Raw genomic sequence first — 26455 nt, forward strand, 5'->3', positions numbered from 1 at the left:
AAGTGCTGAGACAATGAAGAAGTCAGGTGGGAAAATATCTTAATTTACACCATGCAAAATAGTAACTTCATGAACTGAAAAGTCAGAATACTGCTAATTCTAAATCTGAAAGCTGTTCTCTAAACAAATTCACTTTATTCATAATGTTTCGTCTCTGAAGCCTTCCTGCTTTTTCATCATTCTATTTCTTATTTGCGAAAAAGCAAGAGATGGCTGGGTCTTTATGCATCATTATATACTTTTGATGGTAGTAGAGAGGAATGCTAGAAAAATGACCATACCATATGTCTATTACATGCTTGAAGTCTGCCATTTCATGTGTGCGAGATTAGTTTTTATTTACAAGGTGCAATAAAATGTCTAACAAGTTCTACTAAGTAACTAATTAAGGTTATAGAATTTTCCTATTAGAAGAAAACAGGCAGCGTTCCTACACAGAATGTAGTGTGAACTTGAAGCAATGATCTCCTGTTGTTATTTGCAAAAGAAACTTTATTCAAACACAGTGTCTCTTTCTAAAGTAAATGCCTTACTTTTGAAATAAATTTAATTCTTGTTTTTGTATTGCAATAATTATTTTTCTTATTCCAATAATAAAGTAGCACAACATATTTGAAATCTTAAGAAAGTAAAATGTGTCTCTTAAAGGTTAAAATGTAATGGTGTAATTAAACTAATTTGTTACTGATTCCCTCTCACTGTAACACCAATATATTATAAGTGGAATCAGGCAAACGGCTCAGATAATTAGCAATAATTAGTCTAAGCTATCTCTGTATGGTGTTTGATTTATATTAGGAACAGTGATGCAGAAAGGGATTAATACAGCTGTTAACTACAATGCCTGGAGTTTATTTTAACCAGTCGCCTTAGTTGTAAAAGACCCTGTATCTGTAGGCTGGGCTTTCTATAACATTAGTACTCACTAAATCAGTTGAAGTTAATCTGGGGCAGTGGTGCAAAAGATAAATTGTTTGGCTCAAACGTTATTTTTTGGTTACTGTTATGTGTACCTTGTGGGCTTTTCTCACATAGTTCTTCCTCCCCCTGCAACTGATTCCTTGTAGCTCTGTGAGAAGCTGCTGGAAGCCTCCTCCATGTCTGATAGAGAAAATGCCAGCCAGCTCCAGGATAGCCCCTCCACTGGCCAAGGCCAAGCTCAAGCCCATCACCGACACTGGTAGCACCTCTGGGATGACATTTTTAAGAAGGGTAGAAAAGTTGTTGCGCAGAAGCAGATTTCAGCCAGAGTGAGGAATGAAAATATGTGAGAGCAACAGCTCCGCGGGAGCCAAGGTCAGTGCAGAAGGAGGGGGAGGAGATGCTCCAGGCGCCAAAGCTGAGATTCTCCTGCAGCCTGTGGTGAAAACCATGGTGAGGCAGCTGTGCCCCTGAAGCCCACGGAGGTCAGTGCGGGAGTAGAGATCCACCTGCAGCCCATGGAAGACCCCCACACTGGAGCACACGGATGCCTGGAGGCTGGGAACCTGTGGGAAGCCCGTGCTTCCCACAGGAAGCTGGAACAGGCTGCTGGGAGGATCTGTGGCCCTGTGAAGAGCTGAGCCCATGCTGGAGCAGGTCTGCTGTTGGGACTTGTGACCCTGTGGGGACCCACACTGGAGCAGCCTGTTCCTGTAGGACCGACTGTACCCCGTGGAAAGAACCCATGGCAGGACATGTTGTGAGGAATTGCAGCCCGTGAAAAGGACCCACATTGGAACAGTGAGTATACAGTCTTTGTGGTAGGCTGTTTCTACTGGGAGCAGGAGAGAAGGAAGCAGTGTCAGAGACAATAGATGATGAACTGAGCATAACCCCCATTCCTGTTCCCCTGTGTTGGGGAAGACGGGTAGAGAATCGGGAGTAAAATTAAGCTCAGGAAGAAGGAAGGGGTGTGGGGAAGGTGTTTTAAGATTTGGGTTTATTTCTCATTATCTTAGTCTGATTTGATTAATTAATTAATTTCCCTAAGTCTGTTTTGTCCTTGACAGTAATCGGTGAGTGATCTCTCCTGTCCTTTTTCTCAACACGTGAGCCTTTTAGTTATATTTTCTCTCTCCTGCCCTGCTGAGAAAGGGAGGTGATACAGTGGCTGTGGTGGGCACCAGGAAACCTATATAGCTGTAGCGTGGCATTAAAAGTGACTTGGATACTTTGTGTATGGCTATACCATAATTCGTTTTTTAACAGATACCTGAATCTTCAATTTGTGTAGTTCTGGAGAAAGAGCATTAATACTAAAATAACGTCGTAGTTGTTGTTCTGGCATTCGCAGTTAGCCTAGCTCCCCGCTCGGGCCGTCGGGAGCAGGCCCTGTGGCCCGTACCCACTCAGCCGTGTATCCGACCCGCGCCTCTTCGCTTTGCCCCGCGGTCCCGCCGCGGCGCGGGCGGGGCGGTGCGGCCGCCGCCCGGCAGGGGGCGGTGCCGGCGGAGGCCGCGCGCTGTGCCCGAGCGCCGCTCGGTACCCGCGCGGGCGGCGGTGGGAGTCGGGCCCGGGGCCGCGGGGGACGGGGCGGGCCGGGGGCGGCTCGGTGCGGCCCGGTGCGGCCATGGAGATCGGCACCGAGATCAGCCGCAAGATTCGGGTGAGACAGAAGCCGCCGGGTCGCTCCCTCCGCCCGCAGCAGGAGGCCGGGCCCGCTTGTGGGGGCAGGCCCGGCCGGCGGCTGAGGCACCGGGCTCCGGCCGGGCCCCCGTCACAGCTGCGGGCGGCGGGGTCCTTCGGCCTCGGGACTCCCTGGGGAGGGGCGGGAGCGGGAGAGTCGTTTGTGTGGGAAGCGGAGTCGGGGCACCCCTGTCCCCCGACGGGCAGCTGCCAGGTGCCGTGTCTGTCCCGGGGCTGCGGCTCTCGCCCTGCACAGCCCGGCCGTTCCCGGGGCTGCCCGGGAGGCGCGCAGCTTGGCCGGGAGTGAGCCCACGGTAGCGGCAGGGCCTGTCAGCGGCTCCTACTCGGCAGTCGCAGTTTGGAAATCCTGGCAGGTTTCTTGTTTCCTTGCTGAGCCGGGAATGACCTTTTATCAAACCATTTTAGATTCTTTTACTTTGCACCTTATGAGGCCGGGTGGTCTCTGCTTAAAAAAGAACAGCTGGCACTTGGAGGTTGAATGATAGCGCCAGGAACTGGTCTATCGGAAGTATGGGAGAGAGTGTGGGATTCCGTTACTCTGCTGTCAGCCCCTCGCTGTTAGAACGTCCCTATCCTGAGCAGCAGAGAATAGAAAAAGTTAACATGTTAAACCAATGTGTTCAAACAGTTAATGAGAGAAACTTTGCTAAGCCTCCCACCTCTTTGTAGTTAGAAATACTTTGTTGATCCACCCCTTAAATAATATTTCATTATTTTTTAGGGTGCTATAAAAGGAAAGTTACAGGAGCTGGGGGCTTATGTTGGTAAGTTTTGCCATGTGTTTAGCAATCTTCTCTAGGTCGTTTTTGGTTCATAAGGAAAAAAACAGCTTAGCTAATGGAACTTACTTGTGCTACTGCATACAGAAGCCTTAAGCATGAGAAGAATTACCTGAAGTGCTGGACTAGTAAGAAAGAAAGAGATGTACTTCACAAAATACTATAGTCTAAGCATAAGAGGAAGCCATATGTGAACATAAGTATATGAAGAACTAAAAGAAAATAACTTAAGAAGTCAGTCTCATAGTCTTCCCCTTTAGAAATGGTGGCAAGGGATTTGAAAGAAAAACCATGATGTGAGTATCTAAGGAAATTTCTTTGAAGCGTTAGGAGAAGCATTATATAAAGCGAGAGCTTTGCAAAGCAGTTAGCTGTGACCACTCTGAGATGGAATCAGTCTTTCTTAGGCATATTTTTAACAGCTCTTGAATTCAGGGTGAGGTGTTTGTCAAAATTAGGAGAGAAGACAAAGATGAATGAGTGGCTTAGGAAATTAAACAGCCGTGTCAGAAACATTTTGTGGGACAAACATTTAAAATGTAAGAGCTTGACTGTTAAGGGGAAGACTAAGCTACATTGAGCTAATGTTGATAAAATACATGTATCTTAGAGGCAGGGGGAGATTTTATTTTGGTTTGTGACAGGAGGGGTGAGCAGTGCGAATGTCTGTGGTCTTGTGGATTTCTTTGTTTTTTTCTGAATCCGGGATTAAATGGATATTGTACTTCAGAGCAGCTGTTTTCTGCAGCAGTAAAAGCTGATAACACAACACAGCATTCTGTTGGAAACACAATACCTCAGTCCTGCAGCTGCATTGTTATTGTCTGTGATGCTTCTTGGATTTCAGGTGAAGAAAAGGAATTGAGACTATAATTTAGAGTTCCTGTGAGTTGCAGGGCCAAGTTCAAAGTTTGTAGTTTGAGCCTGAATTCATCTTCTTTCCTGTTTCAAGGGAGGCATTGTGTTTATGGAAAAATGTATTGGCTCCATAGAAGAGAGTTACCTATGGTCTGACATTCTGAACTCAGCTGGTGCCAAGGAACTGTGTTTAGAAATTTTTAGTTGTAAAATCGTCTTTTTTCACTGTCTCAAAGCTTGTCTTTTTAAGTAACTCCTTTTTTGTTGTTTGTTCAGGTTTTTTTACCATCATTCCAGGTTTCAGCTTCTCAGTCCTTGATTCTTTGGTTTTTCCCATCTTTCTGAAAAAAAAAATCTTTCTTGTCTCTAATACTAAGATGCTGGTAGAATACTACCCATTTTTGATTCCATCTACAACTGATTATTCTTGCTTTGTTTTCCTTCTGTCTCTTGAATTCAGAGGACAGGTTTCCTGTATTCCCAGGATCAGCATACAATATCTCTGCAGTTTCTTCTCAGTCGGCCTCTGAACTTCCTTAAATAACTTTATATTCCTTATTGCCAAGTCTGACTTGCCTTGCCCTCTTTTTTCTTTTTAAACCACTGTTTCCAAATTTCTGTGATTTTTCAGGTTTCTTTTTTTGACTAGAGTATTTTTGGGCAACCTTTCAAGTAATGTTTTACAAAAACTCTCAATTTCTTCTTTCAGATAACTAGTAAAAAATTGGTTCTCCCTCGTTCTAGCTTCTGCACAAGAACCGTGCTTTTGTTTCTTTCTGTAACTGCTAGTTCTTTTCTCTCAAAAAGTCTTCTACAACAGGATATGTTGAAATTTGTGGTGTAGATCTTACAAAGAAAATACTCATTTATTTGAAGCAAAATGGAAACAGTTAATTATTCATCAGCTAGGAAATTTTTCAAAAGGCTGTAGTTTCACACGCAGTTTAAGTTGGCATAAGCCAACATAGTTACTGAGAAAGTTTCTTTCCTTCTATCATACTGTTACAAGTAATTGTGCTAACTTATGTTTTTACCTGTACTTAAAATATCTTTTGACTTTAGCATGTGTTGAACCACCTGAAGAGCTTAGCACGTTTAAAAGCAGCTTGGCCAATAAATAAAATTCATTCTAAGTTCCTAGGTCTGAACATCAGTCCATCTTGTGCAGCTTGTAGTTTACGTTGAAAAAAAACCCAAACACAAAGCAGCAAGAACAAAAGCCCAAACAAACAAAAAGCCACCAAAAAGAAGTTAGGGTTTAAGCTAGGAATGGGTTATGTTGGGACAATTGAGTAGTGGTAGTGCAGGTGCAATGTGTGAATGTTATTTCTGTAGCCTAGGGTAGAGATAAATTATTTACAGTGTATGTAGACATAGAAGAAAGGCAATTCTTTTCTTTTGGATTTCTATTTTTCATTTTTTAGGTCTTTTAAGTGTTGTGTACTGTCTTAGCTTGATTAAGTAAGCACAGCTGTTTAGTGCCTTGGTTCAAATTCATAATTGGAAGTGTATTTCCCAACTGTTTTCACTTACTATTATGTTCATGTCATGCCATGGAGTGGCATTGGAGAGCATGAGATGTTTGATTAAACTAAATTGGAGTCTGTGCTCAGGAAGCCCAACTAATGCCTTTGAGCAACAATTGTTTCAGTCAGTCCTTCAGCAGAGGCCAGAGCTAGGCCAAAGTGAAATGCCAAACTCCCCAAACCCTTAATGTATTAATGGTGTGTTCTAAGCACCTTCTTGTGTACTCTGATGAGTGGGAATACCTTGTATTCAAGGGAATGGGTTTCTCACTGTGTATGAAATTGCATACATTACAGAATAGAAATGCGCTCTCAAGGTTGCTGGGGTTTGTTTTATTTTTGTAGGTAGAAAATCTGGGAGTTAATACAATTTTGATTTGTTTAATGCACCTATCAGAAATGGGTATTTATTTGTTTAGTTTTTGTAACTAAAGGAAATTTGGCAAGGATAAGGTGCTGTATTTGGTAATATTTGAGGTGATGAATATTGTAGATGTCTGCTAGTATTCAAGAAAAAGGATATAGGCAGCAGAGTGGCTTTCTTTTATCTTGTCCTTCTTTCTGTTGTGTTTACTCACTTTTTGAATATGTTGATCTTCAGCTTACACTCTTGTGAGTTGATCTTTTATTCCTTGCATGTAGATGAGACTTGTATTGAACTTCAGAGGAAATGGAATTCTTGTTAATTTGCTTACCTAATCCTCTGCCTGCTGAGTCTTTATAGTAAAACTGGAAAAAAATTTGGTTACATGTTTAAAGATGTTTGCTATGTCTTCCATGATTTATTATACTTTAAAACAACATCTTTCTCTTTCTATTAGATGAAGAGCTCCCTGATTATATTATGGTTATGGTGGCCAATAAGAAGAGTCAAGAGCAGATGACAGAAGACCTTTCCCTTTTCCTTGGAAACAATACTGTCAGGTTTACTGTCTGGTATGTTTGCAAGCTGCTTGTCACACTTCTTATCAGTAAGCCAGGACTGCTTTCTATAAGTGACACCCAACATTCAAAAAACTTCTATATCTTCCCATTATGTAATTTGCATTAATGAAAACCTCTACTTTGCATGTCTAATAAGTAAATCAGTTTTAGTCTGGCAGCAGTTGGCTTCTGAGGTGATAGTTAGATGGCAAAGGACTGGAGGACTTACATTGTTTGTTTAAGCGCCAGACAGATTTGTGAATGGAGTGCTCAAGTAAGCGAGGGCTGTATGTTGACTTAAAATTATTCCTGCAAAACCCACTGTGAGCATGAGAGCACTGTTCACTGCAGTTAGATGTAAAAGACCAATTTGTTTGCTTTTATGCTAACAGTGCTTCAGATTGCTGTTGTGCATGGGAATTACTATATCAGGGCAGATGAGCAGTGGATCTAATTCTGTGTACTGTCTTTGACAAGGCTTAGCACCAAATGCTTAGGTATTCCCACCTCTCAGGCTATTTATTTATTACTGCCACCCAACTCTAAAAACCAAAAGTAGAACCTCAGAATTACTGTGAGCAGGACAAGTTAGCAACATTTCAGCTCTACTGTCAACTCCTGACAGTGTAGGTTCATTTACTCCATGCTGCACGACAAACTTAGCTATTATATTTATCATGCACTTTCTAATACTGAATTTGTTTTACCGTAGAAACCTGTAAGTAGATCCATGTTTCAGACATTTGACTCTAGAGATTTTTGTTTCTTTCAGAGTTGTGTATTTTTTCAAGTTAATCTTATTATTGAATCTCATACCTAATAGAGCTTTAAGGAACATTATTTTGTTTTGTATAGATGAGAGAAATATTACAATTTTTATTCTTTTTCAGTTTGCTTTCTTTGACATTTTCATACTGACAGGTTACATTCACTTCCAATATTTCTTCTGTGTAATTAGTTCCTAGGAGCTTTTCTGTTATTAAAAAGCAGAAAGAAACTGGCTGTTACAAAATCATAAACATTGACAAAAAATGAAAAATAGTTCTAGCTATTACAATTCACTGTATTAGCTATTTAAACTGATGGATTTCCAGGTGATGGTGTTACTTGTGTGGATACAGTTTGAGTTTACTTGCGCAGATTTCATTTTTTTTCTGCGCATTTGTCAAAAATATAATAAAGGAGTACAATTAAGTGTGGATGTCTTTTTTGAAAACTGCACATGCATTTCTTTGCTGCCTTTTGTGGCCTGCCTAGGTGAAACTTTTGGATTTCACTGTATCAGGAAGTCATGCAGTTGTCTTTCTCACAGTAGTTTTAGGAATCAGACAAATGAGTGAAGTTTACAAGTGGATGAGGGTGTAGCTCTTGTACTATGGTTTTGACTGAATCCTGATACACAGTAAGAAAGAACAGGATAATATGTAGCAGAAAACACTTTCATGGCTTTGTAAATGAAACTAGAACTTTATTGAAAAAATATGTAGAGAAAAATATTTCAGCAGATAAATCAAGATTATTTTATATATGTATATTTAAAATGGTGTATTGACTATATGCAAATATTATACTGCCAGCTGATTTTGACACCTGTTTAAATTTTAAGCACAGTGACTGTTTTAACCCTAAGTCAGTATTCTCATTTTTTAATATATATGTGTGTATGTATGTATATATCAATACAAACTCAATGTCAGAGTGCTTTATCAGGTAAAGTAGAAGTAGGTGTTGGTTAAAAGAAGGATGGAAAAAAAGACAAGATGAAACCTGTGCAGTAAGCTGTAAGGGGACTGGTGGAAAAGTGTTACATAGCATTGTAGTTGGGAGTTTTATATACTTCTGTTTCTTGTAAAGACAATCCAGAATATTTATGTTCTTAAACACTGGTTAAACACAGTACTCAGCAAGATATACCTTCCTTGGTTTGTCTCTGTATCTGGTAGCTTTGGGCCTTCTGGCAGAAGTTTTGCAGCAATTGTGACAGACCTGGCAGTCCTGCTGGTTGGCCAGCACTTCTTATTCTGAACCAAGTATCAGATCAGTTACCCTGAGGTCAGTGTGAAAACTGATCTACATCACCAGAGCTCAGCTGACGAGTGTTCTAGTGAAAGCTCACAAGGAGGACGAGTATAAGCCTTCCTTATCCTCACATGCAGTCTTTTCAATTTATTTTCAATATGTTCTTGTCCCTTAGCTCCTAATAGTCAGCCTAAATTATGGACTTGCCCATGATCAGGTTTGAATTCCAAGTAAGATATGCATTCAAGTGTTGGGTGTTTTTTTTTTTATTTCTCCTCACTGTAATGTGTGTCTATTTTTAAGCAGCCTTATTATATTAAAGCCCTGTAATTTTCTGTGTTACTTCAGTGTAGTGCCTTTTTCACAGGCAAAGGGCAAATTTGGTACCTCACTGAAACGTTTTTGCTCACCAGTGTGTCTCAGAGAGTATGGTTGGTATTTACAAAGCATGCTGGAAAAATCTGAGAATCTTATATGCTATGAGTTTGTACTTAAAATTGTTTGACTCTGCTGTGTAATTAAAGTTTCATATACCAAGTAAAATTTTAGGCTATGCTTTAGGCTTCTAACAGGTTTTTTGAATCAATCCTTTTGGTACTTAACTCCACTGATGGTAGTGAAAGGTGGGAAGTACTGGCTTTGATTATGTAAACCAACTAAATGCCAAAAATAGCTGGCTGGTGTGACAAATACTCTGCCTGCATGTACAAGACATACTGGAGGCAAGGTACTTTGAGCCTCCCTTTTGGGGTTAAGCATACTTTGGTTGATGGAAAGTGAAGTCTTAGATAAATGAGGTGCTTGTCATAGGGGGAAAGGCAGTGGGTTTCTAAAAAATGGTTAGTCTGAATGTAAGTTAAAGTTCTTTATTTTTTCTTTTTCTCTTTTTGCTTCTGTCTGCTGTCTATTTCAGGCTTCATGGTGTTTTGGATAAGCTACGATCTGTGACTACTGGTAAGTAAGAAAATTAATTTTGAGTGAAGGTAGGCTTATTTTTTCTGTGTAGTGTTACATGTCTAGTGAGTTGCAAAAAAGTGCAGCTCTAGGCTGTTTTGTTAATTTCTGGTCTATATGGTCTTTTGGATCCAGACTGTTAGGAAAATTCCATTATATTTTGAGATAAGAGTTTATTTTTGAGTCCAGAGTGTATTTCTCTGTATTTCTTGCTGATGTTTCCAGCTGAAACAGCTTTCAGCTTGTTGTGTTTTCAGACCTGTGCAATATCGTTTGCAGTTTCATAGCTAAATTTATTGCAGAATCTGTATTGCTGTGCTTTAATGTAAAAGTGAAAGGTACCTGTCTCCACAGAACCAACCAGTGTAAAATCTTCAGAATCTAGTATCTTTGAGAGCAACCTGCTTTCCAGCAAAAGCAGTTCATGTGTGAGTGATGAGAGGAGGCGGGAGGATATCTTGCCACCTCTTGCAGTGTCAAGCACTCGGACTGAAAGAAATGACTCCAGAGTTTCAACCAGCTCACAAGAGCAGAGGAACGCTGCTTCAAGGTAAGGCTGCTGGCTACTTGTTAACACACCTTCAGACATCAGTAGTTGTGTGAGTATAGTAGACATTGTAAAGAGTACAGACACTTGGAAAGATACAAGTAGTTTTGAAGACTAAAGCATTGCTACAATTTGTTGTATGAAAAACATTAAATCAGAATTCAGTTCTTTAAGCAACATGTGGGCTTAGATTAATTAACCAAACTGAAAATACCAATCAGTGTGTTAAATTTGTATAAACAATAATACATTAATGATTCTTCCCTCCTGGCTTTGATTAAAAGACAGTTCTCATTTTCTGGAACGCAGATAACAGTTGGCAATTTCTTCTTTTATCAGGCAGTCTGGTGAAGATGGTTCTGCATCCCGCTTAACATCTGCTGTCAAGCCTTTGAGGGAATTGTCACCTTCTGAAGCTGTAATTGACATTAAACCTGAACCAGATGATCTAATTGATGAAGACCTAAACTTTGTGCAGGAGAATCCTTTGTCACGGAAGAAACCTATTGTGACTGTAACTTACGGTTCTTCTCGTCCCTCGGCCGAGATCTACCGGCCACCCGCTGTGAGGAGTGCAGATGGCAATGCACATGTGCCCAGATTGTCACAGCAGGGCAGCTTGCAGGGGAGTCGGCAGTTAGACACACAAGGCTGCAGGTCTCTGGAAACAGGCCAGCTGTGCAATCCAGAAGCATTTGGCAGCTTAGCAGAAGGTCACAGACCCACCTCCAAACTCGGTGCTGATAAAGTGGGCAGTGAGGTTGGTACAAGCTAAAGTATTGCAGAAGTTTATTCTTGTTAGGAACGTAAATGACTATGTACACTTCAGTAAAATCTTGACCTCAGAGAAATCAAAAGGCTTCTGTCACTGGTACCAGTAGGTTTGAGATTTCATCCTTTGGGTCCACTGATAAAAAGAGATTTCATAATTTGACATCATTGTCTGATAGCTTGCTGCATCTCAGAGTTAATTACCATGTACATCTTCATGTTATATTGACTTGGACTGACAGGTTAGCACATTATAGCATATGATGAATCAGAAATTATAATTCTGATCTTAAGATCATAGAAACAGCATGATCTTCCCTGAGTGCTGTGTATACTCCCAGCTTTACACAGTTCTGTAAATCAGGATTTTTGATATGCTGTTTTTTAGCCCAGATACATCAATGATGATGATGATGATGGTGATTCTGTTTAGAACCATGTCAGTTAAGAATTCTTTGGGATTAATGTTGGACAAGGACAACCTGAAAGGTGATTGCTGCCCTGTGTACTTCGGAGGCCAGGCTAAGCCAAGCAGGGGGATAGTCCTAGCTGATAAGACTATCCATATGATTGAATTAAGAGCCTTTTTTGAGAGGAATGAAGATAGTTATGGCTGCTAATGTTGTAATGAAACATGTTGTGATGAATGTTAGATTGCGGGTGCATGAATGTTTATTGCTGCTCATAAAGTTCTCTGTCTTTGCTGCTACTTAGTTCATTATGTATAAGGGACAGTGAATTTTATTTGGAAATCTAGAATGCGCTACAAAGATACGTGCTGGTGTCTTAGTTTTTGAGAGTGTAGAAGCGCAAATGAGAATATAGTGATTTATTTAAACTTGTACGTAAATCACTGATGAGTGACTGGAACATCTCTCCCTGCAAATGTTTGAGAAAGGTCTTACGGTATTTTTTTTCTATTACTATTTCATTAATAAGGTCCAGAAGAGACAGCAGGGACTTTGCACTGTCTAAACTGGAGCATCCTGATTGTGTAACAATTAACATCCTTTGGAATATGTCAGATTGCTAGAAATTAATCCTTATACTTCTCTGAAATTAGAGATGATAGAGAGGAGAAAGTCATTTATACCGATTCCGCTTTCCTCTCAAGACTTTCAACACATTCATCTTGAAGGATGCTATAAATTTTGTTGGAAAACCCTGGTTTTCTGTAGGTGTTGGATAATTTGTGTCTAATTGAGAGTTTTTTCTTCCTTTTTTTTTTTCCTAAATGTTGTTTACAGTTACGTTTCCAATGGGATTTTTCAGTGTAAATGTGTCTGATTTTCATATTATCCAATGCAGTCACTTGTATGAGCAGACAGTGCAGGCCTAGACTCGTGCAACTGGAATGGAAGTTCTCCATCTCCTGGCTGTAGGTGGAATTGCAGTGCTTTCTTTATTGGCTTATTTATGCTAAATGAGCTGTTTTGCCTGCTCTGTTTGTTGTAGGAGGAAAGCTCCAGGAAGAGACGGCTGCCTGTTGTGAGCTCGGTAGTTAAAGTGAAAAAGTTCTGTAATGATGGAGAAGATGAAGAGGAAGAGGAGGACTATGGATTGCGAACAGGAAGCATCTCCAGCAGTGTGTCTGTACCTGCAAAGCCAGAAAGAAGGTACTGAAGATCTCAGTGATTCTGGGTTTTCAAGAACTAATTTAATTAATGAAAACTTTGGAAGTGGGGGAAATAAGTTTGCACTTCTGAAAATTGAGAGACAAAATTTAGTAAGCCATTTTAATATTTTTTGAACTATCTCACAACTCTGTGGATGAGATGCCTGTTTATTCTGCTCTTTTACCTTTGATTTTGTAACCTGTTTTCATTATTGCATGTAAGATGCAATGGAGTGTGAATTTTTACATTATTTGAGTAAAGTTTACTGGCAAAAGAATATTAATGTTGGCATGTTTCAGACCAGGTATTTATTGTGGTAAAATAATTTTTCAGTAATTTGATTTATGTTCAGAAATACTTTTCAAACCAGTTATCAGTTGTTCTTTAAGGTGTCTTTCAAGCAGTCTTCAGAGGTTTTTCCTTTTTTTCTGCTCCTTAATTCTGTCTAAATGTCAGGCATTAGTCAAAATACATCTTTTGTATCTAATTTCTAACAATAGAGGAAAAACATTTAAAGTAGAGAAGAGATGGTTCTACTGACCTACAGTGCTAGCTTGTGTAAGATCTATTTTAAGCTAATACACTACACTGTATTGAATTTTTCTTCAGCACCACAGCCCATTTATCTGATTTAAGCTTCCTTATTGTTGATGTTAAAGACAAGCAGAAAGCATTTTTTTTGCAAATAATGTGTTTTGGATAGAGTCAGTCTAATTATGTAGCTGGATCATATTTCTCAGGACAGCTGCATAATTATTGGTGCCAGCACAAACATAGCAACAGGTAACTGGTGGGCAGAGGTGGGAAGAAATTAATGACAGAGAGGGCCTTTCACACGTAGGGTGGTTTTTTTAGCAGCACAAGCTGAGAGGTGAAATCACATGTCTGGACTTCCATTTTTTAGAGCATTTTGTTGATCTCCATCCACTGAGATAATAGATAAACTGAAAACTGTTTTGGATAAAATAATTGTAGATGATGATTTCTGTTAATAATCTGCCTGTGTTAACCTGTTGAAATACTTGTCTGTAACATAGATACAGTTGCTGTGCAATCCGTGTACAATGAATTTTTTTTTTAATTCCTTTAGACCTTCATTGCCACCTTCGAAACAGGCCAATAAGAATTTAATACTGAAAGCAATCTCTGAAGCACAGGAATCAGTTACAAAAACAACCAATTATTCCACTGGTAATTAGCATTGGTTTTGCTTGTGTTAATCTATATTTCCAAACTCTGTTGTTTAAATCCAAGCTAAATATAGCACTTAGAGGTAAGACAGAATGCTAAATAGCAAGTCGGTGATACACACGAGGGATTTACCGTGTCCTGTTTCATTATATTGATGTTCAGTGATGAATTTTGAAAGCATAAACAAGAGAGGAAAGTGGTATTTAAAGTTTATTAATCAAGATAGTAAGTCTGTGAAGTGTATAAATACAAAACGGAAGTGCCAGAGTGTTCTGAAGTCAATAGTTGCCAAGGGGAAATTAATCAGAAGTAGTCAGGTGGTTTGAACTATTTACTTGATCTCTTTTCCCTTTCTTCAATCTCCTTCTTCCTTCTGAGAGGGGGGGAAGAAAAAGCCAAACAGCAAAAAATGAAAATGCACTAGATATGGGTAATAGACGTGCAAAATAATAAGGAACATAGTGATTGATGTATATATCAGGGCATGTTGAGAAGTATCAGGGTATGTATGATGATGTACATTGTCCTTTAACAGCAAGGCTGCAATTTCAGTTTCAGTGATTTTAGTTGCAGTTGACACAGCAGTTGAGCAGTTGTCTGTGTGTAGGCATTCCATTCTCCTAGCTGGGAGAGACTTCTGCTGAAGAAGGGCAAATCCAGCTGTTGTCTTGTGCTTTTATTTCATTGGGTATTGATAAATCTACATGTCGTTAGCAGGACACGTTACACCTTGCCAGGGAAGGAGCATTCACTAAACTACCTAAACCATGACTCTTACACCATCTGAAGTAGGACTGAAAGCTATCCACAATCTCTTGCCTGCTCTCTCTCAAATTCTGCAAACTAACTGTAAGAAACAGTACTTTGAAGTGATGCAGGAAGCTCCTTCCTGTGTACAAAGCAGTATGGCAGGAAATGAGACATAGCTGGAAAATTCTAAATCAATTAAAACTATTGATCTTTTTAATAGTGGTGATCTTGTAGTTTGTCTTACCAACATGAGAATATTTCAGTGGAGAGACCAGAAAGCACCACTTTGTTGTTTAATACAGAGGTGATTTGTGAATTTTATCTGAAGTATCATGCAGGTTCTTCCACCTCAGAAGTAATATTTATTATTTTTTTTGGAAGTATTTTGAATGGAATATGGAAGTAAACTAATTTAAAACACACAGGTGAAACAAAACAGTAAATTCATAAATAATGAATCCAGTACTTGAGTAGTACCTTTCAGTTGTTTGCATCAGCAGGTGAATGCTGATCTGATACTCAGCCAAGGGAAGAGTTTAGCTTCTCACAACCAGGTCTGACAGTCTTACCAGAAGCCAAGCAAAGAAGTCAACCTGCTATCCTGCTGCCCCCAAATTCCAAGCCACAACTATCTGTGCAGAGACTTAGAACTACCTGAAAGGAGGGTGTAGTTCGGTCAGGGTTGATCTCTTCCCAAGTAACAAGTGATAGGACCAGGGAGAATGGCCTCAAGTGGTGCTGGTGGAGGTTTAGATTGGATGTTAGGAAAAAGTTCTTCGTGGAGTGGGTGGTCAGGCATTGGAACAGGCTGTCCAGGGAAGTGGTGGAGTCACCATCCCTGAAGATATTTAAGAAAGATGTAGATGTGGCACTTAGGGACATGGCTTAGTGGTGCACTTGGCAGTGGTGGACTAGGTTTACAGTTGGACTTGGTGATCTTAAGGGTCTTTTCCAACCTAAGTGATTCTATGATTCTGCTGTCATTAAGTTTTGTATTTTATTTGCAAGCACTTTAACAAAGGGTAGCTAGCATCATATGAAGAGACATGATTATCCATGGTTATTTATATGAAAGATGGAATGAAAAGTGATTTCAAAGCTATTAGTACCACATTAATTATATGTAGAAGTGGATGAATGAGTACTTTGCTGTTGTCGCTCTAATCCTTCTCATGCTGTTTTGTCTTACAAATAGGTGTTCTGAAGTGCCACTCAGGGTGCTCTGTGCACATGCGCAAATGTGCTTGCACACTAAGAATTTTACAGGTAGATAGAGATGCTTTTTGTGGAGACAGATGCTTGGGATTTTTGTGTGTGTGTGTAGGAATTTATATTAGAGGTATTTTAGCACAGTATATCTAAAAATAGTACTGTTGTGTGATGGGGTAGTATGTAAACGATTTGCCATTGTTTCTCTATTTAAAGTTCCACAGAAACAGACTGTTCCAGTTGCACCAAGAACTCGAATTAGCCCAGAAGAATCACAGTTAGAAGTAATTCATGTGCAAAGCAGACTGCCTGTTCTGAGTTCTCAGCTTCAAGTAGAAGAGCCAAAGGAGCAGACAGTTGAAGAAATTCAAGGTCATCTGATAATATTCTTTAAGAATTTATACTAGGGGATGTCATTTTACAGGCTGAGCAGAGAAAAGGAAAGGAATGCTTTTAATTTTTAAGTCTGCATCAAAAGTTGCATGCAGAACTGCTCTGAAGACCATGCAGCTTTCTATAACATGGATGTCAGATAGATACATGTATACAAACACACACAGAGACAACCTCAGAGGCGTTAATCAGTAAGTAAAGAAGGTTAACGCGTTTGTGGCATGTCACTGAAGAATAGTTTTGCATAAGCACACACATTTGGATAACTTCTCTTTTCCCCATCCTTTGCATATTTTCCTCAGTACCTTCTAGGAGTAATTCTGTCACGAAGCTTAAGTGAGAATGAAGATACTCTAGAGTATTTAGGACAATTTTCCAGCATATGAAGTATTTCCAGCACATTGTTTTCACACAAATGGTTCTAGTGTTTTATATTTCAGTTTAAATATAAGAATAGTGTATTTGCTCTTACAGGACAGCTAATACCAGGCTAGCTGTGTCAGCGTTGGTTTTTACTTCTGTTTTGAACCTCCTAAAGGGCATAACATATAAAGGCAGTCAGTGTCTTTTAAGCATGGTTTTGTTATAAAGGATGGGGGGGTTGTCTTTATTAGTCACAAGGATTCATAGAAGTAAGGCAGGGGAAAAAATATTTCTGTAACAAGTGCTTAGTTTATACTTACTAAGTGTTTAGATATTTAGATAATGGTTAAAATTTGGTTTGAGTATGATTTTTGTCATTGTTAAGGATTGGTAAACATTCATTATTTTAAAAAGATATTTGCAGTCGCTTATTTCTCATTTAGATGTATTTGTAATCTTTCTGCCACCACAAAGTAGTTGAAATTGTGTTTGTAAAGTATGTAAGAAAAAGCTTTATCAGCCTTTGAATTAATGCACAGAAAATAATTATGCTAAATATTTTCACTCTTTTGCCATTGAAATGGAAATGACAGCTTGCTTAGGAAATCTACAGAGAGCAAAAATAAATTTTTCAAACCATAACTCAAATGTAGAACAGTGCTGCTCTGATTTGTTTCAGCTCTTTAAGAAGACCAAAAAGCAGTACCTGGTTAGTTGCTTTCCTCTGTGTGTGTTCTCTGAATGGCCAACTCCTCTACAAACGAGGAGGAAGAACTTGGCCTTCATCAGTTGCTGTGCCCACAGACTTCATTTGTACTGAGCAGTGATTATGGGAATGAGTAGTGTCTTACAGTACCTGGATTTTGCCATGTTACTGTTCCTGAAACAAGGAGAAATGGGTTCATAATAATGAGAATGGCTTTTTTTTGTTGTTAAGAGTGTGAATGTTTGTTGTTGATTTTTTTTTTTAATTCAAAGAATTAGAGAGTGTGCCTCAGTTCTCTATAGTTTCATGTTGACATGCAGTAAAATATGCTTCTTATTGCTTTTTTTTTAGGAATTGAACAAAAGGAGCTTTCTTCTCGGCTTCAGATTGATCCTATGATTGAAGATACCTTGCAAGTGACTCAGGGTTAAGTCTTGTGATCTTTTATTTTCAAATCTTGTATTACTTGCCAGTTAATGTTAAGATGCTCCTTTTTAATTAAGTATACTGATTTCTACAATTTTCTAGTTTCTACATCTCTGAGGAATGAATGCATTACATTGGTTGCTGTTCAAAGAATGAGCGATTGTGGTGGGGGGTGGACTCCCTTCTATGCTGTTTTAGCATAGCCATTCCATTTACAAAAATTCCTGATCTGGCCTAATATGACTTATGGCTTCTGTTGATCCACCTCTGTGGAATTAACAGGGAAGTAAAAATGTTTTCTGGAAGCTACTAGGAAGAAATTAAAACAGTAAAATTAGCTTATTGACCATATAAATTGATACTAAAAATATGCTATAAGTTAAAAGTACAACTACCTCCTTATTTTACTCTTTTCTTTGTAATTTTTCTCCCAATGCAGATTACTGTGACCCAGAATCTATGGTGCATTCAGATACTCGGTCATTTATCCTGAAGAAGCCCAGATTATCAGAGGAAATGGCGCCACAGAATCAGCAACTGGGCAAGAAGGGCACAGAGGCAATGCGAGTTCACTCAGGACGTCTAATACAGACAAGGTAAAAAGCTACTTCATTTAGGACTGTTACTAGTCAAATTGCTTGTTTGTGGTTTAGATGGAGTCGTTTGGTCGTACTTGTGCTTTGTCAGTCCAGTCAGGAGGTGTGAAATCACGGAAAATGGACTGACATTGAATAGCAGAAGGAAAAAAGCAGGGACAAAAAGCCTCTCAGAAATCCTTCTAAATGGAAAATAATCCCAGGTTCAGCTGAGCTTGAGCATGTCTTTGATTTGCAGGAAAGAAAAAGAAGGACCTGAAAAGTACTGCTCTTTTTTTCTGATTTCTGAAGTCTTAGTCAAGTAGTCATTTTCCTTAAATTGCCTTTAGTTTTATACCTGTTTCACCCTTGGATTACATTTCTTAAGAAACATCTTCTAACACAGTATTGAGTGTGGTGAATCCTGGACAATGACTTAAGCCCTCCTTATGGGAGAGTTTGACCAAGAGAAGCTTTAAGTTCATGTCAGCCTCAAATGAAGTTCCAGGTAACAAATAGTCCTACCTGTTAAGAGTTAAAGCCACTCCGATCAGTGTGATGAGCTTCATCATGTGGGCTGCTGTGCTTGAGAAGCTGCCGGTGTTTCCTTTCTGTGAGTGGCTTTCAGCAGCCTGTGTTAATTGAAAATAAAACCAACACTGAGCAAATAAACCCAAAAGGGTAACTTGGCAATGTCACAGTTGAAAGCTGTGATTGTGCTACATGAGAGAGGTGAATTTTTGCATGTGAATAGGTCAGTTTCTGATCGCTTCAATCTGGAAGTTTTAGCTCATGATGTTTTTAATGTGCTGGTTTCTCCTTAAAGGCATTCTACAGTGTACTTGCTTTTAGCCTCATTTCATAGAGAAGCAAAGTTTATCCCATTGCTGTTTGCCAAAGATGAGAACTCCACAGTTCTCCAAATACTTAGAATTACCTGTCATTCAGGAAATCCCTCAGGTGAAATGGATAGGGTGGTGAAAGACTGGAGAAAATGTATCTGTCCCCTGTTTTAATGCTCCCTCTTATCCACACTGACTACTGTCAGATACAGGACACTAGGCTAGACTGACACCCAGTCAGGCTGGGTGTTAAAGTTCTTAGTATTTCAATCCTCTCATCCTAGTTCTAAAAACTTCTACACCACTGTTTCATAATGTGCTTTTCAGTAATTTTGAGGAGACACATGTTTTGTGTGTTAGAAGGTTTGTAATTCCAAGAATGGTATTTGCCCTCTTTTTTTGTCTCAAAACTGTCAATTCCACAGGATTGACTGCTTGTAAATGAGCTTTTGGATCTGTCTGTTGAGCAGAATGCAACAGACTGAATGAACAGACTGTACCTGAGAGCTGTAGCTCTTATTAGTGCCTCAGGGAGACAAGAAGGCAAACTGTTAACTGGAGTGCATTACCAGTAATTACTAAAAGAAGGTCTGTTACCACTTGACTCCCTATTGATAAGGTTGTACTGCTTTCACTTACTAGCACCACTCACATTCACTCAAACCTCTTGAGTCAGAAAATCTAAATTTACTACATTTCTTTTGTTTGATAGAGACCAGCTTGCACAGCCAGAGAAACCTGCTAGTCCCAAGTTCATTGTGACGCTGGATGGTGTGCCCAGTCCACCAGGATACCTTTCTGATCAGGAAGAGGAAGATATGTGTATAATGGAAGGATTAAAGCCAGTTACCCAGCACATGTGTGCTGGCAGAGGATTAAAAGGTCTTCGGGCACAGCAGATGCAAATTGTAACCAGGCAGCTGGAGAACTGTGACGGTAATAATACTGACCAACAGGATCTAACACTGGTGTGCTGCTTTGATCATGGCTACGCCTCCTGGATATATGAGTCTTAAGAAACCAAAGTGATGGTGTTTATTTTTCAAATTAGAATATTCTTTAGGCAGGTGAAATGTGGGAGTTTAGTGGGACCACCTCTTAAGAAGCCTTTATCTTGGTGTACTAGAGCAATATTGCACATGGCAGTTCTCCACACATCTCAGTATTGGTAAAATTTGGGTGTTTTTTTTTTTTTGCAAATGTAGTTGGTCTTCATTGCCAGAAATTGCTGCTTCTGGTTGACCTATTATGATTTGTCCCTGTGCTGATGGACAGGAGATGTTACAGTTAACATATTGACATGCCTTGAACTTTTAAAAATATGTCAGTATTAATGTTTCTGTCTAGGGTTGTGACATCAAAAAGAGCCCGTTAAGTGTAAGGTGTTGGTAGAGTCCAGTGGCTAGAATTTGAAAGTAGAACTTAACAGTGCATTATTTTACATGACAGTTTCTACATTCTCTTTCTATATTTCTTTTGAATAACATGCGAAATTGCTTGCTGAACCACATGTTTGCATTGTTTAGAATGCTGACATGGTGATGAAAAACACAGAGGCTACTGTTTTGTCATGGGCGTGTTGAATACAAAACCTGAGGGCTTTGCTTGGATTCATGTTTTTTAGCTAGCTTTCTTAAGAAAATAAAGATCCTTATTTTCCATAGTAGCAGTGTATCCAAATTTCTGAACTAAATAAAGAACTCTATTTGATGCTGTACTGAGATCCCTTAAATTTCATGGATCCAGCTGTAAATGTGTAATGCAATTATGAGAGAACCATAGCAAAAGATCTTTTAAGTCCATGTCCTTTCAGTCATCCTGGCTGCAGAAGTACTGCACATATTAGGCAGTCTTAAAGATTAAGGGAATGTTGTATATCCATGCACTTCACTAGCACAGAGAAATGGTCATTAGAGTACATCCTTGCAAATCCATGCTTTTCCAGGTGTAGCCTCACACTCCTCACCAAAGCTGTTTGGAGAGTGTTGCCAATACAGTCCTAGCTCTGTTAAGGATTCCTGTGAAGTAGCATGGATGTGACTGAAGTTCACACACAATCAGATCTGTGTGGAAGTGATCTGTACGAGCCAGTGTGGTCCTACAACAGGGTAACATTATTTGGCTTTGGTGTGTTGCAAGGAGAAGGCATCAATGAGGCTGATGAGGAATGAAGCTGGAGCAATTTGTGTTATTAGTAGGATCAGAGAGGGGAGTCTAGGCAGTCCTGGGAAACTTTGAAAAGCCAAAGGTTTAGGCAGATTTGGGAAAATAAGACAACAGCGACATGTACAATTGTCTGAGTGTGGAGAATAAGGTTTTAAAAGCAATGTTAAATAGGAGAAACTCTTATGGGAGTTATGTTCCCATAAGAGTAGTGAAGGTATGGAATTCAGCTTAGAATTTCTTAGAATACTTTTTGGATTGGAGAATGGGTTCAGTTCAGAACTGAAGTGTCTGAAGAAATTACATGAAAGTGGTTCTTTTTCAGTATATGCCCTCATAGTAAGAAATCTGATTAGCATAAAAATTGATTGTTAACTTTCATCTCTTGAAATAATTTTCTAGAGCAAAAAGTATCTTGGAGAAAGGAAGCATGGCTATAATCAACTCATGGCTCAGCAGAACAGTCATAACTCAGATTCAGTTGTCTTGTGTGCTCAAGTCTTTGAATCAGTTTGGATTTGCAAAGAAAATTGATTTATTTTGCTTGTAAACAGTGAAAATTCAATCTTTTATCACCAAAAGGCAGTTTTCAGTCCAGTATTATGACTTTTCACTTTATGGTTTTGGAAATTTTCTTCAGAAAATATGATTGTACATAAACTTGTACTGTCATGACTTTTTTGATTAACAAAGAATAGAAGTACAGTGAATTTTGATTATGCTAGATTGCTTACACCAAATTGCTTATAGAATCATAAAGATCCCAGCTTGGGGTTGTTTTTTTTCTTCTTTCTTCCCCTCCTAGTTGAAATGGAAGACTTAAGTATGCTACAAAAGCAGGAGAAGGTGCTGGAGCGCTGCAAGTTCTGGCCTGCCTGTAAAAATGGAGATGAATGTGTGTACCATCACCCCACACTACCTTGCAAGTGAGTAGTACAGAGCTCATCCATTTGATACGCTGTTTTGATTTTTATTCCGGTGTTACAAACTTCTGCTCTGTGTCAGTAGAAATTCAGTAGATGACAGGCACAAGCCTGTCAGGGTGGGATCGGAGCTTGTTTATCATACTGTAGTTCCTTCTGTTTTATGCCTGTCTCCCAAGTGTCAGAATACAGGGATGGCAGCTTGCGCCCTTGCAGAAGAAAGCTTTAGTTTAGAGTACAGGCTGGTGTTTCTGAGTTGCTTAAAGATGCAGGAATTAGTGTCTTAAAAGAACAGGCCCTCTTCTGCCAGCTGTCACAGTGCTTTTGAACCTTAGGATATCGTTACATAGTAATGCAGGGATTGTGGGTTCTAAATTTGAAAGCAAAGGCAAACTCTTGAACGTGCCCTTGTGCCTCGGACTTCTCTTCCGTAAGCAGCGTCTAGAAAAACAATGTCTGTTTTGAGGTACCTGTTACCAGATTGGGTGACTTCAGTTACTTGGACATTTGAATTATCCTTTAAAATCTGGTGTAACTAAATTCAAAATAAAACTCTTCAGAGAAAAAGGTGTTACTTAGGGAACTCTGCACCCCTCTCTGGGAAGGTCTGATTCCACAGTGCCTTTGCCACTCTGTGCCACACACTAAGAGTGTCCTGGCTTGCACTAAGGAGCTTGAGACCAAACTGCCCTGAGAGTGAGGTGGTTGAATTGTTCACTGCATGGAGGGAGTGCTGCAGGAGGGGAAGCTGAGTGCAGGTGTGTGGGTGCACAGCTCGTGCACTAAACCACGTGCCCCACTTGGGAAGGAGCCAACATGTGCCCGAGCTCCACTGCACCTCTGTGATATTTTGGCTTTTGTGTGTAACAGATGTTGGGGATTTTGCTCCAGGTATGAGCTTTTGACTCAATTTCTTTTCCTTCAGAGTTTTTCCTAACTGCAAATTTGCTGATAAATGCCTGTTCATCCATCCAAACTGTAAATATGATGCAAAGTGCACTAAGCCAGACTGTCCTTACACTCACGCCAGTCGACGAACCCCACATCCATCTCCTAAACCAGGTGAGCTCATCTTGTTTTCTGAGCTTTAAATGAAAGTGCTGAAGGGACAACAGTATTTTTGGAAACAGAAACTGACAGTGATGAAAAAACATTTTTTTGCTTGAGTTGACCTAATTTTCTTACAACTCTTAATGCAAGATGAAGAATAATAATCCAGTGTTACTGCAAAAACTGTTACTAGAAAAATCCCCCAATGCTCTTATGCAAGAGTCCATATGAAGTCTGTGCAAGGGCCAAGTGGTGACTTGCACAAGTTACCCATTTCTCTGAAGGGATTAGCCAGCACTGCAATTTTACTCAGATTTGTTTCTTAAATTGGACACATGTTGTACCAAGGGCTTGTAACACACGTTGAAAACAGAGGCTTCTGCCTCTGAACATTTTTTTCTTTAATGCCAGTGTAGGAGTGAAGTTGGTGTAATGATGATTTTTGGGGTGAGGTTACTCGGTGAAGGCAATAGCTGTGTTTGATACAGGTTGGTGTTGCTGAGCCTTTGAACCGTGCCGAGGTGCAGGGCCTTTGCTGTATGATCTTTTGGAAGTAATTTAGCCCTTGGTCACAGTTCAGTGCAGTTCTGTTACCCTGCTAGAAACCAAGTACAATGTGCTTGTTTCTGGTGTCATTTCCAGCAGCTCCTCTGTATTCCTGGAAAGTGCAGTGCCTGTGCTTTTCAGTCCGGTGAGTTGAAACTCTTAACAGCTTGCTGCTGTCTAAATTTAACATTTGCGATTCTCTGCCAACCAGAATCTCTGTGTAATTTCTTGGAAGTTTTGCCTTGACCATGGTACTTCCTGTCCTGAAATGGTGAAGAACCAAGTTAAATGATTACGTGATAGCCTTGCTCTACTCCAGGATCCACTAACTGCATTGGGATATGCTGTCTGTATTTGTTGCTGAACTTTGGTGTATTATAAAATGGCATTTCTGGCAGAAGGATTGATATATTTAAGGTTGTGTGGAGCTGTCTTAAAAAGGCAATTTATTCTGATCCAGACTCACTTCCTGTTCCTTTCATTTCTACTACCAGCACCCCTGCCCACACTGTCCATATCCTCCAGTAGTCCGCTGTGCAAGTTTTTTCCAGCTTGTAAGAAAATGGAGTGTCCATTTTACCACCCAAAAGTAAGATAAATCTCCTATCTTCCTTCCTTTCTAGAAAGAGACTTGAAATGTGCTACTTTGGGACAGGAAAGGTTACTAGGATTTAACACTTTTTGCTTTTACTTTTCACACTTTAACTTCTGCTTAGAAGCAGAATATGCAAAACTAGTGACTTAAGGAATTTGAAAAATTATACTTCTAAGTAATCTTTCTACCAGATGCTGCTGGGGACCTTGAAACAGGCCATATCTCTTTTCAAAATATGCCCAGCCACGATGCTGGGGGCAGAGGAAGAGCCTGTTTGGAAGGAATGTGTCTCAAGACTCTTGACTCTTCTTTCAGATATGCTGCAATATACAAAAACTTTAAAGATTGCCCAGTTACCCTAAAGTGTATCAATGTAATTTATATACTACAGCAGTCTATTACTTGGGTACTTCTACAGAGTTGTGTCCCTGAATCTTAAGCCAGGAAGTTTAGTACTTTTTCTAGCCCTAACAATGCTGAAATACCTGTGCTCAGATATTACTAGCCAGATACTTTGGCCTTTCTCCCTCCTCAGATAATGCTGGGGTCATGCTCCCAACTTGTACACAAAGCTCAGTTCAAACTGAACTCTTGTGAACCTTTGAAAGCAAAGGAATTCCACCTGTCAGTGCAGTGGCAGTTTGGGAGCATTAAATTCGTAGTTGGTACTTTTTAAAAAGGATTTTGTGTCACTGGGTTGTGCTGGTTGCACTGGTGGAGGAGGGTGTTGGTTCAGTTGCAGGTCAGATGTGTCACAGAGCAATATGAGGTTGCAGTGCAGCTCAGTGTGTTCAGAGCAGGCAGCCAGCACTGAGCAGCCTCTTCTGAAATACTTTTGTTTTAGCATTGTAGGTTTAATACACAGTGTACGAGACCAGACTGCACTTTCTACCATCCCACCGTTGCTGTACCTCCACGCCACGCCTTGAAATGGACTCGAACTCAAACCAGGTGAGAAACACTCTAAACCTAACCAAGAACAATAAAAAGTATATTATGATATTACTAATGTAGTTTTACTCACAGAAGTCATGTGTGTGAGGAACAAGAAAGATTGTATGAAGAAAGATACCCCTTGTGGGCAGCTTTCTTTTAAAGACAACTCTTTGCTGTTTCACTGTAGTTGTATAAACATTAACTAATGTGATGCAACCCTGATAAAGAAGTGCCCTGCAGCTGGGATAGGGCAGAGTCACTGGAATTCTGACCTGGACAGGTTGTGTTTTCTGAGTTGTATTTGAATAAAGCTGAAAATCCTTTTACCCTTGTTTTATCTTGTGTCTGAACTGTCTTTTCCACAACAGGTTCAGCTGCTTCTTTGTTTCTGGCAGAGCAGCTCCTTCCTGTCATCTACCCATGATTTCATAAACCAGTAGCGAACTTCCCAAAGCTGCAGCTATGGGCCTGTTCTAACCCTCACATGGTTTAATGATCTTTTCACTCCAGCTAATCCCATCTGCAAAGGTTTTAACCATTACAGGGTAGGGCACAGAGCAGTTCTTAAATCATCTTTACAGAGGGGTAGAATTGTTCCTTATAGAATTGTTTTTTTCTTCCTCCTCAGTGAATGAATATGATACAACCTGGGACTGAGCTTTGCCTCCTCTGGACAGTAGAGGACAGGAAGATTAACCACCAGGGCACAGGATGCTAGGAAAGACTCATGCATTTTGGACTTTGAATATACATTGTTTTCATAAAACAAGGTTGATTGCATACTTGAAATGTCTCTAATTTTCCAAGTTTGTAAGTTTGGGCAATTTTACATTTTTTTTACACTGTAAGAAAAAAACATCTGTGTAAGAAAAGTTTTACTTTAAATTCCATTAAAAACCTTCAAAGCACATTTTGTGTCCTGTTTGGGTAATGTTCCTTATTGAAGATTTGGTGTATTGAAGAAGAAAGTGGGGCAGCAGAAGCACTTAGAAAGCATGTATTGGGATCATACTGGAAGTACTTTTTTTCCAGCAAGTGTTTGGTACAGTGCCCATGACTGCACTGCTGTCCCAGCACCCTGGGACTGAGCTCTCCACCCCAGCACAGGCACAAAACAAATGCTTTGTCTTTTGGGTGTTTCTCCAGTGCAGTGCTCATCACAATC

The 26455-nt window shown here is 39.8% G+C and overlaps 1 protein-coding gene across 4 annotated transcripts; it reads left to right on the forward strand.

Annotated features, from left to right (window-relative positions):
• Positions 1-1073: 1073 nt before the first annotated feature.
• On the forward strand, positions 1074-26198 carry ZC3H14 (zinc finger CCCH-type containing 14). Of its 4 annotated transcripts, none has more exons than XM_069018043.1 (17): positions 1074-1722; positions 3350-3392; positions 6613-6727; positions 9648-9688; positions 10043-10238; positions 10575-10995; positions 12462-12622; positions 13713-13813; positions 15989-16144; positions 17586-17660; positions 18100-18256; positions 19790-20013; positions 22046-22166; positions 23089-23225; positions 24254-24348; positions 25199-25305; positions 25919-26198. In XM_069018043.1, the coding sequence occupies exons 3-17, from the start codon at positions 6636-6638 to the stop codon at positions 25923-25925; spliced, it is 2091 nt and encodes a 696-aa protein (XP_068874144.1). In that variant the 5' UTR covers positions 1074-1722; positions 3350-3392; positions 6613-6635; the 3' UTR covers positions 25926-26198. The 4 variants fall into 4 exon arrangements, with proteins under 4 accessions (XP_068874144.1, XP_068874145.1, XP_068874143.1 ...); XM_069018042.1 differs by lacking the exon at positions 1074-1722 and adding an exon at positions 2501-2587; XM_069018044.1 differs by lacking the exon at positions 3350-3392 and having other exon boundaries at positions 1078-1722.
• Positions 26199-26455: the final 257 nt, after the last annotated feature.

This window comes from Aphelocoma coerulescens, chromosome 5 (assembly GCF_041296385.1).
Source record: "Aphelocoma coerulescens isolate FSJ_1873_10779 chromosome 5, UR_Acoe_1.0, whole genome shotgun sequence".
Taxonomy (NCBI): Eukaryota; Metazoa; Chordata; class Aves; order Passeriformes; family Corvidae; genus Aphelocoma; species Aphelocoma coerulescens.

Bases quoted from the DNA above. Each gene is read 5' to 3' on its own strand.
- ZC3H14 (XM_069018042.1), top strand. From the start codon at position 2,552: ATGGAGATCGGCACCGAGATCAGCCGCAAGATTCGG. The intron at 18,257-19,789 runs GTAAAAAGCTAC...TTTGTTTGATAG, and splicing joins GGACGTCTAATACAGACAAG to AGACCAGCTTGCACAGCCAG. The intron at 22,167-23,088 runs GTGAGTAGTACA...CTTTTCCTTCAG, and splicing joins CACCCCACACTACCTTGCAA to AGTTTTTCCTAACTGCAAAT.